Source organism: Marmota marmota, unplaced genomic scaffold (genome assembly GCF_001458135.2).
Source record: "Marmota marmota marmota unplaced genomic scaffold, marMar, whole genome shotgun sequence".
NCBI lineage: Eukaryota > Metazoa > Chordata > Mammalia > Rodentia > Sciuridae > Marmota > Marmota marmota.
In genome coordinates this window covers 4,318,464-4,332,219 of record NW_025999946.1, presented here as the reverse complement: position 1 = coordinate 4,332,219, position 13,756 = coordinate 4,318,464, and the positions used below count along the sequence as shown (strand labels likewise).

At 35.8% G+C, this 13,756-nt stretch overlaps 1 protein-coding gene across 3 annotated transcripts in view; it reads left to right on the top strand.

Moving 5' to 3' along the window:
* Kat6b (lysine acetyltransferase 6B) overlaps positions 1-13,756 on the top strand; it is a 173,309-nt gene that overhangs the window by 130,335 nt on the left and 29,218 nt on the right. For all 3 annotated transcript variants that reach the window (XM_048801829.1, XM_048801830.1, XM_048801831.1), the window contains exons 11-12: positions 1,296-1,457; positions 4,695-4,788. In XM_048801829.1, coding sequence (XP_048657786.1) covers positions 1,296-1,457; positions 4,695-4,788 — 256 coding nt within the window. The remainder of the gene's footprint in view (positions 1-1,295; positions 1,458-4,694; positions 4,789-13,756) is intronic.

The window sequence follows — 13,756 nt, the reverse complement described above, 5'->3', positions numbered from 1 at the left end:
TGAAGGGGAAATATCAGAGGCAAGTTTGTAAAATTTATTCATACAAATATATAGTTGGAATTGATAAGTACTAAGGTTACTATTCTAAAACCTGAGTTATTATTTAAGTATAACATTTAGAAACCATTTAGCCATTTTCTAAGTAACTTGTAAAATAAATGAAGAATAATCACAGATTACTGTTTTCCTGTCTATCTGTCCCTTTTTCACATCTGATCAGAATTTTCAGCATTGTCATTTCTATTTCTGGTTCACAGATACATACATCTCCATCTTTCCATTTTGTGGTATGCTGTATTTCTGAAGGATTATACTCCCAAATACATAAAAATTTCCTTTAATTAAAGAAAGAATTGTTTCCTCTGTATCTGTTGCCAGTATTTGATTATGTTGCTATGTGTGGGACCTAGGTTTCATCCATGGGAAATAGTTATATGAAGTCTAAAAATAATTTTTGCAATATGAGAACCTGTATGGTTCACAGGAGACTTGAGAACGGTCAAGTTCATTGTTAAAGAGCTCTGGTTAGCAAATATACATTTCCCCTAAGAAAAGTGCTAGGAAATCTGCTGTGCTTTCTGTTTTCAACGAGTAACTACATTTGATCAAAGAAATTGGCATCTGTGCCTAGCTTCTTGTCTATAGCCATCAGGATCACAGCTTGATTCTTTTATTTTGAAGAGAAGTAGACTGTAATCATGGTACTTATTGTAGGTTGAAATTCATCTCACTTTCTCTGTAAGTATTCCCAGCATAGAAATTTTATCTTTTCCAATTATATTTAAAATGATACTTGGGATAAAACCAAAATGGACCTGTTTTGCTAATCCACACTTCTTAAAAATCAGAAGAATACTATTCATTTTTTTTAATTTTTATTTGAAGTCTTTTTAAAAACAACATAAAGTTTAATGTATTTGAAGTATTTTCATTTATTTATATTTCTTTAATTCAGATTTATTTGGTTCAAATAAAGAAAAAAGACATTCTTAATAATTTTTAAGTTGCAAGTAAAAATTATTCCATTGCTAGTGGTTTGTCCTTTCTTAAGATAGATTAAAGAGAAATTTGAGGTTCCTTAAATTTACCCTAATTAAGAGAAAAGGTGAAATTCCAATTTTCCATGTGACAGCTGTTTTCTGGTTTGCTCTCAATTTGTTTAATGAAATGTTTTAATCTTTCCATTTTAGATATGGAAATAAAATTTATACTTTCTGAGATACCATGTAGAAGAAACAATTTTATATTGGGTGATATTTCTATGTTAAATAATGGTGTCTGTTTCTTTTTGCTAGGTTGATGGGAATATGAGCAAAATTTATTGCCAAAACCTTTGCTTGTTAGCCAAGCTCTTCCTGGACCACAAAACCTTGTATTATGATGTCGAGCCATTCCTTTTTTATGTCCTTACAAAAAATGATGAAAAAGGCTGTCATCTGGTTGGATACTTCTCTAAGGTAAAACAAGAGCCAGAATGACCTTCATTTTCTTCTTTGAAATATTTTTAGTAGAACCCAATTCTTTGAACAGAGCTTTCTTATGACTATAATTTGAATAAGTGGCACATGTTTCTGAAAAGCTCAGGTTCTCGTTTAGAACTCATAAAAAAAAAAAAAAAAAAAAAAAAGAGCATGGTGCCTAGGAAGTGTGTAAGGATCCCAGACCTGTGTGCTGTGTTGACTGTCAGCATCTTTGTGATGTTATAATTGCTGTCTTGCAGACCACCTGTCATCCTTGATTTTCGAAATGTTAACCTTATTTTTCATCTCCCCCTAAGTGGTGTCAATGTGAAGGTTTTAATGTAATGTAACATTTCAGAGCCCACTCTCCTTTCTTGTTGCCTTCCCTCTGTGGTCAATAATGATCTCAGTGAGTTAGAACATTGACATTTGGACAGTCAGGCTGATACACTTGGCTCTCTTATTCTCTGTGCTATTGTTTTAAATTCTGAAGCAGACTCACCTTGCTGTTAACATGGGGAAGATCTGGACATATTGAGGGGCAATAGCTTGTCTTTGTCATTGGAGCAGTTTTCTCTTATTCCTCTGCTATAAGGCTACTGAGAAACAATAATTCATACATAGTAAAGAAGAACTGGGTTTTAAGATGGTTACCAGGTAGTGATCTTAGTTTTTTTTTTAGGTACCTAAAGAAATGGTTACATAAACAGACATGGTAATTTTGAGACTTATAGGCAGAAGGTAAACCATGCAAACCCTGTAATTTTTCTGATATATTTTTTCATGTTTGGTGATAAGATAAATGAAATTTAATGAATCTACTTTTCTATAATGTAAATGGAATACTTTATAGAAGTGATGTTTTTATGGGGAATCAAAAGATAGAGTATATATGAAAATTCTTGCAAACTATATTTATTCTAAATTTGAGAATCAACCATGAGACCATAACCAAAAGTAAGAATGTGAGCCAGCATTCATGGAAAACTGCCTCAATATTTTAATCCACATATTTGGCCAAACTTTTAAATGAATGTGAAAAAAGTTAATTTGCACATTACAGTTCAAAAATTGTCAGAATTAACACAAAATAAAACAATAAATAGGAAACAGGTTTATATAATTTATAGGACACCTTACCTTTTATATAGGTATTTTAAGGTCTTTTTCTCCAAGTTTAAAATAATAGTGATCTTAATTGTCCTTCCTATTGGAAAATGCTGTTTCTTTAAATTGGTATGAGTTTAAACAGGGCTTAATGGTGCCTGCTTTCCTTGTTATGCATTGAGTCTTACATTGACTTGTGGATAGTAACAATGCATACAATTGGTGGTGACTCTTTAAAAAAAAAAAAATATATATATATATATATATACACACACACACACACACACACACACACATACATACAATATGTATATATATATTTTTTTAATATCTTTGTTTTATTTATTTATCATTGTATGTGGTGCGGAGGATTGAACCCAGTACCTCACGCAAGCAAGGCAAGCGTTCAGCCACTGAGCTACAACCCCAGCCCCTGGTGGTGATTCGTAGTGTTTCATTTTCTGCCTGTCTTCTCCCTGGGTGCTCAACAGCTTACTAAGAATAAGCTGAACTTTATCCTGTTTTGTTACAGATTTTCCATGTGTTAATATTTCAGAATACTAATACATTTGGCAGGATAGTGAAACAAAAATTAATCTAAAAAGTAACCGTGTTTGGGGCTGAGGTTGTGGCTCAGAGGTAGAACGCTTGCTTGGCATGCATGGCCACTGGGTTCAAGCCTTAGCACCACATAAAAATAAAATAAAGGTATTGTGTCCACCTACAACTAAAAAATAAAATGTTAAAAAAAAAGTAACCATGTTAAAAGACTGGATTCCATTTCAGTTGGAATTGTGGAGGAGTTTGGCCCTTGGGGTTATATTAAATCAAATTCTAGAGGTTATCAAAAAGATGTGTTAAGGAGGGGGAAAGGATCGCTGTTGGTTTGGATTTCAAAACTCCCAATCTGGAAATAGTTCTGGACAAAGAAAGGAATAGCATCAAGGATAAATCCTTTTAACCTAGAGCATATCTCTTTTTTCCTTAGAGTGACCCATTATCTAACTTTGCAAAGTAAAATTAATTATTTGAACCTTTGCCATTGATGTGCACATCCAGTGATGGACATTTCATCTTCCAAAGAAAATGGACTCACATTATTGCTTCCTTCTCATTTTTTAGAGGTTCCACAGACAGCTACAAATGTGCAAAATTTGGGAGCTCATCTTTTTTACAAAGAAATCTTTAATTCTACCCTGTAGGGTTTTTTCCACAATCATTTCCTGTGATCTTTCAAATAGGTTCATTAAAGATCTGGGTGTTCTGAAGCAATTCTTTGATGTGGTTGATTCCATTTGTGGTCAATCTCATTTGTGGTTTGTATTTGGCCAGAGCTTTCACAAACTCAACAGCATTTTCCAGATCTTCTCTGTGTAGGTTTTGGCAGCTTCTGTGTACTCTGAATAAAATGTTGCTGCCCTGATGCCACATCCCATGATAATTGCAAAAAGTTTTTCAAGTAGTTTCACACCATATTCTACCTAGTCTTCCTCTTGGTTTCAGACTGTTGGTGGTGTTTTGCTCTCTTTTTTTGTCTGGAGGCTTTGGGGTTTCTTGTTGTTTTCCTTTTTGTTCTTTACTGTTTTCCTGGTTTGAAATTTAGTTATTTCTATACCTTTTGGCCTTGACTTTTAACTTACAGTAGATTGTATTTGTGCACATCTCCTCACATGTCTACTATTTTAGTTTCACTGAGGCTTTTTCTCAAAGGCAAAAGATTGTTGTTTCAGAGGAGTAAATTATTATTTAGCAAAGTTGCCAACTATATTCTAACTTACTGCACTGGGTAACTCTCTGGATATTATTTTCTCAATCTCCCAAATTGTATGAACAAGGAAGGAAAGCATTTCTTACATGCTGTATGTATTCTGTTTCATTTGATTTATATTTCCTTGAATTCATTATTCATATTTTATGGTTTCAACTTTCAAGAATAAAGATTTGTGAGGCATGCCCAGAATTGATGGTTTGTTGTTAGTTTGGTTAACACAATAGTATTATTTTGCTTGATGCTGACCTAAACCACTGCTCACCTGAGTATACTGTTTTACAAGGACAGTGGCAGGTGCAGGAATTGCCCACTTCAGCAGAGCTCTGACATACTTGATCTGTTTCTCCTTCCCTCAGGAAAAGCTTTGCCAGCAGAAGTATAATGTCTCCTGCATAATGATCATGCCCCAGCACCAAAGGCAAGGATTTGGACGGTTTCTCATTGATTTTAGTAAGTGAAGTGCTTTATTTACTTTCATGATCCAGGGAGCAGGATACAGTAACACATAAAACTTTATTTAACCTACTTTGGTGTTTTCATCAATAGATAATGGGATTTCTATTTATATTTACATAGGTTAGAAAATCTTCCTCAAGCGAAAAATTTACTGCTGCTCAGTTATTGTACTCTAGGAAATTGAGACTAGATCTCTTGCAGTGTCACTGGCTCACAAAGCCATTATGCTGAAGGAACTGGCGGAATTACATTCCATTCTATGGTGCTCATGCTCATTAGCACCAAAAGAGGCAATTATTTGCAATTAAATCTAAAGGAAGTATTATTTTAAAGGATTTTCAGCTTTCTAAAATTTTGCCTGTAATCTTATAGGGTATAGAGTGGGAAAGGAATTTTTCCATTTACAAACACAATTCTTTAGGTAGCCTGTCCTTAGCCTCACTAGTAGAAATAATTCTTATATTGGTTTGTTTTAATTTCTCTTTTCTATTATGGAAGCTATTATAGGGTTTGTGTCTAGAGGTTTCCCAAGATACATTTATTTTATATACACTTTAATCTTCTGAGCCTCAATTAAAAATCAGTAGCACAAGATGTTTTTTAAAAAATGGTCATTTGTTTTTTCCTTGTTTATATTATATTAGATGCATATAATGTTAAGATGGCGTTTAGAGAAATGATTCAAATTATGCAGGTAACATGAAGGCTTGGAATCCCATGATACTAGTCATTTCTGGCTGTGTTAAAATCTGTCACTTGGAACTGTGTGCTTCTTGGTTATCACATTGCAGTTTGTCTGTTGACTGAAAGGAGGAAAATTTAGAATTTTTGCACAATCTTCATAAGGCATATCAAATGTAAAAACCACAATGTAGATATAGTCACAAATCCATGAGAAAATATGTTATATCCAAATCTATATTATTAGTTTTTGTTTGGGGACAAAATAACTGCATACTAGTTTTGGACTGATTTGTACAATATATTGGCATTGAAAGATACAATTATTTTAAAATAAGTAATTTTGGTTGACTACTTTAACATTTTTAGGTAACATTTTCCATTTGTAATTTATTACCCTAGTCTTCTAGATTATTTTCTGACCTAGTTTTCCCTAGGAGGGCCACCTTATTGGTATACCATTTTTATTTTACAGTCTGAGCTGTTAAAGTATTTCTAAGGGCAAAATCATTGTCTGTTCTAGAGTTTTTTGTGGCCATCATTCATAAGTTGTTCATACATATTGTTTCCAGTATGCGTAGCCGGCATTTTAGTTAAACTTTCAATAGTATTTGTGTGCTTACAGAATAAGGCAAACTCTTTAGCTCGATATTCAAGATTTTTAAATACCTAGTTCCAATCCATCTTTAGCCTTTTTTTTTTTTTTTAGTTCACTGATCTCTTTTTTTCTTAAATACTCTGAACATACCCCCGTACCTCCATTCTTTGTCTATGCAGTCCCTTGCCTGACATGACTGCTTGCTCCTTTCCAGTCTCTGTCTATTCAGTTCTGAACATTGATAAGAGCTGGCTCAAGAGCTGCTGCCTTTTGATGCCATCTCATGGAATTTCATCTCATATCCTTCTTGACTCCATATTCTATACTATTGCACTTAACCACCCTTTTTGCTTCTTTGTAGTAATCATCAATGTAAGTGTCATGCATCCAACTTATCATAACCTCTTTAGATGCCTTCTTATTTGTATCTAGTAGGACAGTTTCCTCATAATCTGCATGAGATATATTTTTGTTGATAATAATGAAGTCTTCAAAGTGATGTGGTTGCTGCCCACAATAATTTTCTACATAAAATTCAAAAGGAACTGTTACTTACCAGGTAAGAATTCAAGCTCTAATTATAGTAGGATCTGAGTTGTACAACATGATCTGGTACTAAGGCCTTCCCCATGACACAAATGCCCAGGTAACAGAGACTTTCCTTCAAAGGCTGAAGCTTTATATTTTTATGTATTTTAGTGGTTCAGATTTTTTTTTCTTTAAATCAGGTATCATTTACTAACTGTTTTTAAAAGAAGCAGGAGATTGGAGGATAGACTTGGGTTTACAGCCCACTCTACCATCCCCTGCCATTTCTCAGACCTGTGCCCGGGTAAGTTGCCTGGCCCAAATGAGGATCCCTGAAATGCCTCCTCTCAGAGACCTTGGGAGGACAGAGAAACCTGGTATGGTGGTGACACTTAAACCCTGTCAGAATGGCACTTGTATGGAGGTGTCCTTGTCACCTGGGAGCTTTTAGTTCCAGAGAACTCAGTAGGGCCTGACTCTTACAAGAACACTTCTGAGGAGGGTCCTTTGAACCTCACTGGAGATTTGACAACCCCTTCCATGGGGAACATTTTCAGAGCTGACAAGAAACCATCCTCTTCCTGCCAGGATAAGTAGAGGGGCACTTCACTTCTACGTGAGCACAACCAAAGCTTGATGAGACTTGGAACAAGCCCGTTTGCATTGGAGACACCCAAAGCAGGGAGGCTGACTGTTCCTGACTCTTTCAGGGCTTGTTCCTCCTAGAACCTGTAGGTTTTGGCTCCTAGATATCTGCTTCCTTCCCATCCTCCAGGGCTTTTCTCCAGAACGGACTCAGGCAAAGGCCTCTAGGAGACTCTCCAGTTCTAGTTTCCACAGTGCCTTCCCCTCTGTGGGCCTAAGTTTACCCTACTGTGTCAAAAGGAAATTGGAGGAAATGATTCTCAAGGTCCCTTTCTGAACCAATGGTCCATCTGTCTGTGAAGGGCTAAGACTTCTTCTGATCTGAGAAAGGATTTTAGATTCCCAAAAGGGGGAATATAAAGGCTAAGGCTAGCAGTTTATTTTATTTTGATTATTTTAGTGAAAAATGTATTTGAGTCTACCTTGAGTTTTCAAACATGAACTACAAAATGCAGACAAACCTTTTCTGAATGACAATGTTGTGATCATTTCCACTCCCAGGATGAGAACAGGCAAGGTGGTGCTGAGGGTCAGATTCTAGATTTTCTTTCCTGTACCTATTGCATTGCGCCTACACTGGAGTGGATTAAGGAGTGTAATGAAAGATTTGAATAAAGTTGAAAGGGAATTGGTATTCTTCCCTTAAAGAAGAGGCTGGGGGAAGAGTGGTTCTGTTTTTCTGTTGTTGTTTTTTTTCAGTGCTAAGAATGGAACTTCTATCCTTACATATGCTACCACTGCCTATCCCTACCCCTGGGGGAAAAGTTTTATAACACTCAGGGACCACAGGAACTGATGTAAACTCAATAGAAATTCAGTTTAAAACCAAAAGAATTTCTTAGCCATAGAAGTTTTTTAAAGAAGATAGAACAGGCTGCGGAAAAAATTGAAAGTATCTCCTGGGAAGTTATTTAAAATAATAGCAGATAAACATCTTCCCAGAACTATTTAGATCCCCTCTTTGCTGAGGGAGGGCAGGGATCACTTATAATCATTTTTGACCTCTTTATTCAATGGTCAGGGCAATAAAGGAAAACTAGGATTGGAGGTTTTCTTTTTTAATTTTTTTAATATGTATTTTTAGTTGTAGTTGGACACAACACCTTTATTTCACTTGTTTATTTTTGTATGTGGTGCCGAGGATCGCCCAGGTTCTCGCAAGTGCGAGGCGAGCACTCTACTGCTGAGCCACAACCCCCACCCCCAGGATTGGAGGTTTTCTAAAATCTGTTCTGGTTTGTAAGGAACCTTTTAATGGTTTAATTTATTTCTTCTTTGTACATGAGTCTGGGGTCTTTTGATCAGGGCAGCGTTTTCAGTAAGTATAAATAAAGTTGTAAAACAAGAAAATCTTTGTTTTGTTTATGATTGCTAGTTTAGCAAGCTGAAACAAGATGCAGACAAAAAGCTATCATAGCCCCCTTGCACCCTGAACCATAGGCATGATTAAATATAATAAGGAACTACAAATACAGGGCTTTGGTCACAGTTCTCCAGAATAATGGAAAAGGTGGAAGGGTCATTTGTAGGGCCAAATGCTGCCCTTGGAATAAGTTGTTTGTCTCTAGCTTCCTAGGACAGGTTGTCTGGGATTTGTCAGAGCAAGGCTCCCCAGGAGGCAATTGCAGAGCTTGACCGACATGACCGAAGACCACTAACTCCCAGCCTACTCATAAACTACCTCATGGGTTTTGTGGTTTTGCTCAGAATCTACCTTGGTGGGCAAAAGAGTGACTGTCATGGCTGAAGCTGATTCCACATTCTTTTCTCCTGGACTCTGATATTCCCTCTATTCCTTAGGAATTTTAAAGTCCCCCCCCCCAATCTCTTGTCTCCATCCACACACTCATGCGTGCATATGCATACACATAAATGACCACCAGTCTGTATCCCCAGGAGACATCTGGAATTTAGAGAAGTCCCCTTTCCACAAGACTTCTGCAGTTCTTGTTATAAGCCCTCCCATGGGCAAGGCCAAGGGCTGCTGTTCCCACAGGACACTGCCAGGTGCTAGGGTACCAGAGTGTTTGCTGGTGGACTCCTGTTTCCAGAGCCACTGAGCAGTGAATGCTTAACTCATCTCACTATTTTTCTTTTTAATTTTGAAATTATTTCAGACGTAGAAGAAAGTTATCAACATATCACCAAAAATGTCCATAATTCTCCACCTAGATCCTCCACATTAACATTTTATCACATCAGCATTATTATTCTCAACATCTCCCTCTCATGTATATGATACATTTATCATTTTGAGAGTAAATGGCAGACATGTTCTACCTTTACCCCTAAACATTGCAGTGTTTTATGCTTTTATACATACCCACAATACAAATGATCAAAACCAAGAAATTAATGTTAATTTAGCAGTATCATCTAATTCTATATATTTCATTCAGCTTTCTTTTTTTTTTTTTTTAATCACAGATTGAACTTAGGGGCACTTAACCACTGAGCCACATCCCCAGCCCTATTTTGTATCTTATTTAGAGATAGGGTCTCACTGAGTTGGTTAGTACTTCGCTTAGTTGCTGAGGTTGGTTTTGAACTCATAATCGTCCTGCCTCAGCCTCTGGAGCCACTGGGATTACAGGCATGCACCACTGCACCCTGCTTCTTCATTCATCTTTCAGTATTTGTCAGTTTTCACTTATGTCCCTTCAGTGAGGTTTAAAAACAAAACAAAACTCTGTCCAAGATCACAGGTCATTTTACTTATTATGTTTCTTGTCATGTTTAGTTATTATGTCTCTTAAATTTATTTTAAGCTGGTATAGTACCTAGTCATTTTTCACTTTGTTTTTCATTATTTCAACATTTTTGAAGTGTACGTGTCTCTTATTTTACAGTGTCCCTCTTTTGGGCTTCTGTGATGTTTCATCATGATTAGATGCAGGTTATATTCTTTTTGGCAAAAAATACCAGAAAAGTAATGTTGTGTCCTCCTTGATGCCTCTCACTAGTATCACATAATAATATATTTGTCCCATTATTGGGTTAAGGTGGTTTCTGCTGGTTTTCTTCACTGTGAAATTACTGTTTTCCTCTTTGTAATCAGTAAGTACATGGTAAGAAGATACTTGAGGATTATATAAAAATCCTATTTCTCTTCCAATTTTTACCTGCTAGTTTCAGCATTCATTTATTCTTTTTTTAATTTTTAATTTTTAAATTTATTTTAATTAGTTATACATGACAATAGAATGCATTTATGCACTTTGATATACATAGATGGAATATAATTTCTCATTTTTCTGAGTGTACATGTTGTAGAATCACATTGGTCAGGCAGTCACATATATACATGAAGTAATATCGTCTTTTTTCTATTATCCTTCCTATCCCCACATCCCCACCCCTCCCCTCCCTTCACTTCCCTCTACCTAATCTAAGGTAAGTCTATTCTTCTCTAGTTTCCTTCCCCCTTTATTGTGAACTAGCATATGCATCAACATTTGGCCTTTGGTTTTTTGGGATTGGCTTATTTTGCTTAGCATGATATTCTCCAACTCCATCCATTTACTGGCAAATACCAAAATTTCATTCTTTTTTAAAGATGAGTAATATTCCATTGTGTGTGTGTTTATCACATTTTCTTTATCTGTTTATCTACTGAAAGACACCTAGGCTGGTTCCATGGTTTAGCTATTGTGAATTGAGCTGCTATAAACCTTGACGTGGCTATATCACTGTAGTATGCTGATTTTATGTCCTTTGGGTATAGACTGAGGAGTGGGATTGCTGGGTCAAATGGTGGTTTCATTCCAAGTTTTCTGAGGAATCTCCATACTGTTTTCCATGGTAGTTGTACCAATTTGTAATCCCATCAGCAATGTATGAGTGTGCCTTTTCCTCCATGTCCTTGTCAACATTTATTGTTGCCTATATTCTTGAAGATTGCCATTCTGACTAGGGTAAGATGAAATCTTAGTGTAGTTTTGATTTACATTTCTCTTAATTGCTAGAAATGTTGAACACTTTTTCATATATTTGTTGATCGATTGTTATTTCTTCTTCGGTGAAGTATCTATTCAGTTCCTTAGCCCATTTGTTGATTGGGTTATGTTTTTTTTTGGTGTTAAGTTTTTGGAGTTCTTTACATGTCCTAGAGATTAATGCTTTATCAGAGGTACATGGGGTAAAGATTTTCTCCCAATCCGTAGGCTCTCTCCTCACATTATTGAATGTTTCCTTTTCTGAGAAGAAGCTTTTTAATTTGAATCTGTCCAATTTATTGATCCTTGATTTTACTTCTTGTGCTTTAGGGATCTTGTTAAGGAAGTCAGATTCTAGGCTGATAATGGTGAAGATTTGGGCCACTTTTTCTTCTATTAGGCACGGGGTCTCTATTCTAGTGCCAAAGTCTTTGATCCACTTTGAGTTGATTTTTGTGCAGGGTAAGAGCTACATATGGATTTCTAGTTTTACCAGCACCATTTAGTTGAATAGGCTTTTTTTTTTTTTAATGCTTATTTTTAAGTTATTGATAGACTTGATTTTATTTATTTATTTATTTATTTGTTTGTTTGTTTATTTATATGCGGTGCTGAGAATCAAACCCAGTGCTTCATACGTGCTAGACCAGCGCTCTACCACTGAACCACAGCCACAGCCCCTCCTCCTTTTAATTGGTATTCTGTAAGGAAGAACTTTTCCTTTTTCCCAATTTATTGAATTATTCATCTACTTATTCATGTAATTGTAAACTCATGGGTTTTTAATTCTATAAAATAGAATAAAATTACTACCTATTGATTTTGGTGTTTCCAAAACATCAGATTGTCTCAAACATAAATTGTTTCAAACTGCTTTATGCTATCTTTTGGGCCCTTTGGACATGTTCTCATTCTTTGAATATTTCCTTGCTTTCTGATACAATATGTTGTTTCCTTTAGCTAGCCAAGGACTCACCCATTTCTCCTAAAGGCCCTAGTTCCTTAGAGTAGATAACATTGCTTTTAGAAAGCACTGTCTGGGCTGGTTGCAGTGGTACATGTCAGTAATCCAAGCAACTTGGGAGGCTGAGGCAGAAAAATTGCAAGTTCATGACTAGTTTCTGCAACTTAGTGGGGCCCTAACCAACTTATGAGACCCTATCTCAAAATAAAAAATACATTAAAAACAAAACAAAACAAAACACCTGGGGATGTTGCTCAATGTGGAAGGAAGGAAGGAAACATCTGGTCACTCGGGCATACTTATTGCTACTGGAGCATCACTGTTTTTAGGCCCTCTCAGATATAGAGATAGGAAAGGATATTTATATGTGTTTGTAACTCAGACTTTGACTATCCAAAATGTATTTTATTTATGTGCTTTATCTTAGACTGAACATTTAAGTAATTTCAGAATTGCTAACACATATTCCAATGAGAAAACTAACCTCTTAACTAGAGGTCAGTGTTCATATACAGTTCTTTTTGACTTTATCTTTAGTATTTCTTAGTATATTTAGTCACAAGACATTACTTGGATTAGTTCCTTTAAAATTTTTTTCTTCTTTGTGGTTATATTACTCATTGAAATACAGTTAGGCTTATTTGTTTTCAGTTTTACTATTTTCTCCCCTCCATCCTCTGTCTTTAAAAAAAAATTAAAGTCATGCCTGGTACAGTGGCACACACCTGTAACCCCAGTGACTCCAGAGGCTGAGATCAGAGGATCACAAGTTTGAGGCCGGCCTCAGCAAGACCCTGTCCAAAAAAAAAAAAAAAAAAAAATCAACAATGAAAAGGGTTGGGGATGTAGCTCATTGTTAAGGTGCCCTTGGAATCAATTCCTGGTACCAAGAAAAAATTAAAAGTTAGAATATAAAACATGAGCATGATTTCAAAATGGAAACCATACTAAAGGGTACACTTAAATGTCTCACACTTCCCTTGTCCCCTTTACATTCTCATTCCCTGATCCTTACTGTTTCTTTTAGTACAAATGAGCAGCTAACTGGTTTTTCTCATTTCTCCTCCTTTATTACATAAAAGGTAACATGCCATAATCTTCTGTGTTTTGCTTCTTTTCATTAATAATATATCCTGGATATCACTTCATAGAGATTTTTTACTCTCTTAACAGCTTTTTTTATTCTCTTAACCATTGTGTGGAGGTATATAGTTGATTGATTGAGCCCCTTCCCTATGTATGGGGCTATGATAATTTCCAGTATTTTTGCTATTTTAAAGGTGCTTTAGTGAGCTATCTTGGTCATGTTTTTACTGATATAATTTATTTTTATAGTAGTTATAGTATATAATATGTACTCCAGTGGTTCCATTCTGATTGGGTGATAGCTGAGCAAACAATTCTTTTTTTATTGGGCCCATAGAACCAGGACCCTGCCTGATAGCAGAGATCCAGGGAAACCAGCTGACTCAGCTTCTGCTGAATGGGAGAACAGCATTGTAGCTGGTGTTGAGAGAGGATGGCATCCTCACTCGCGATGAGTTTATGCATTTATCAGATTCCAAACTGGGGGACGAAGGAGGATGAGAATTCACTTTCTTGATTTTTTTA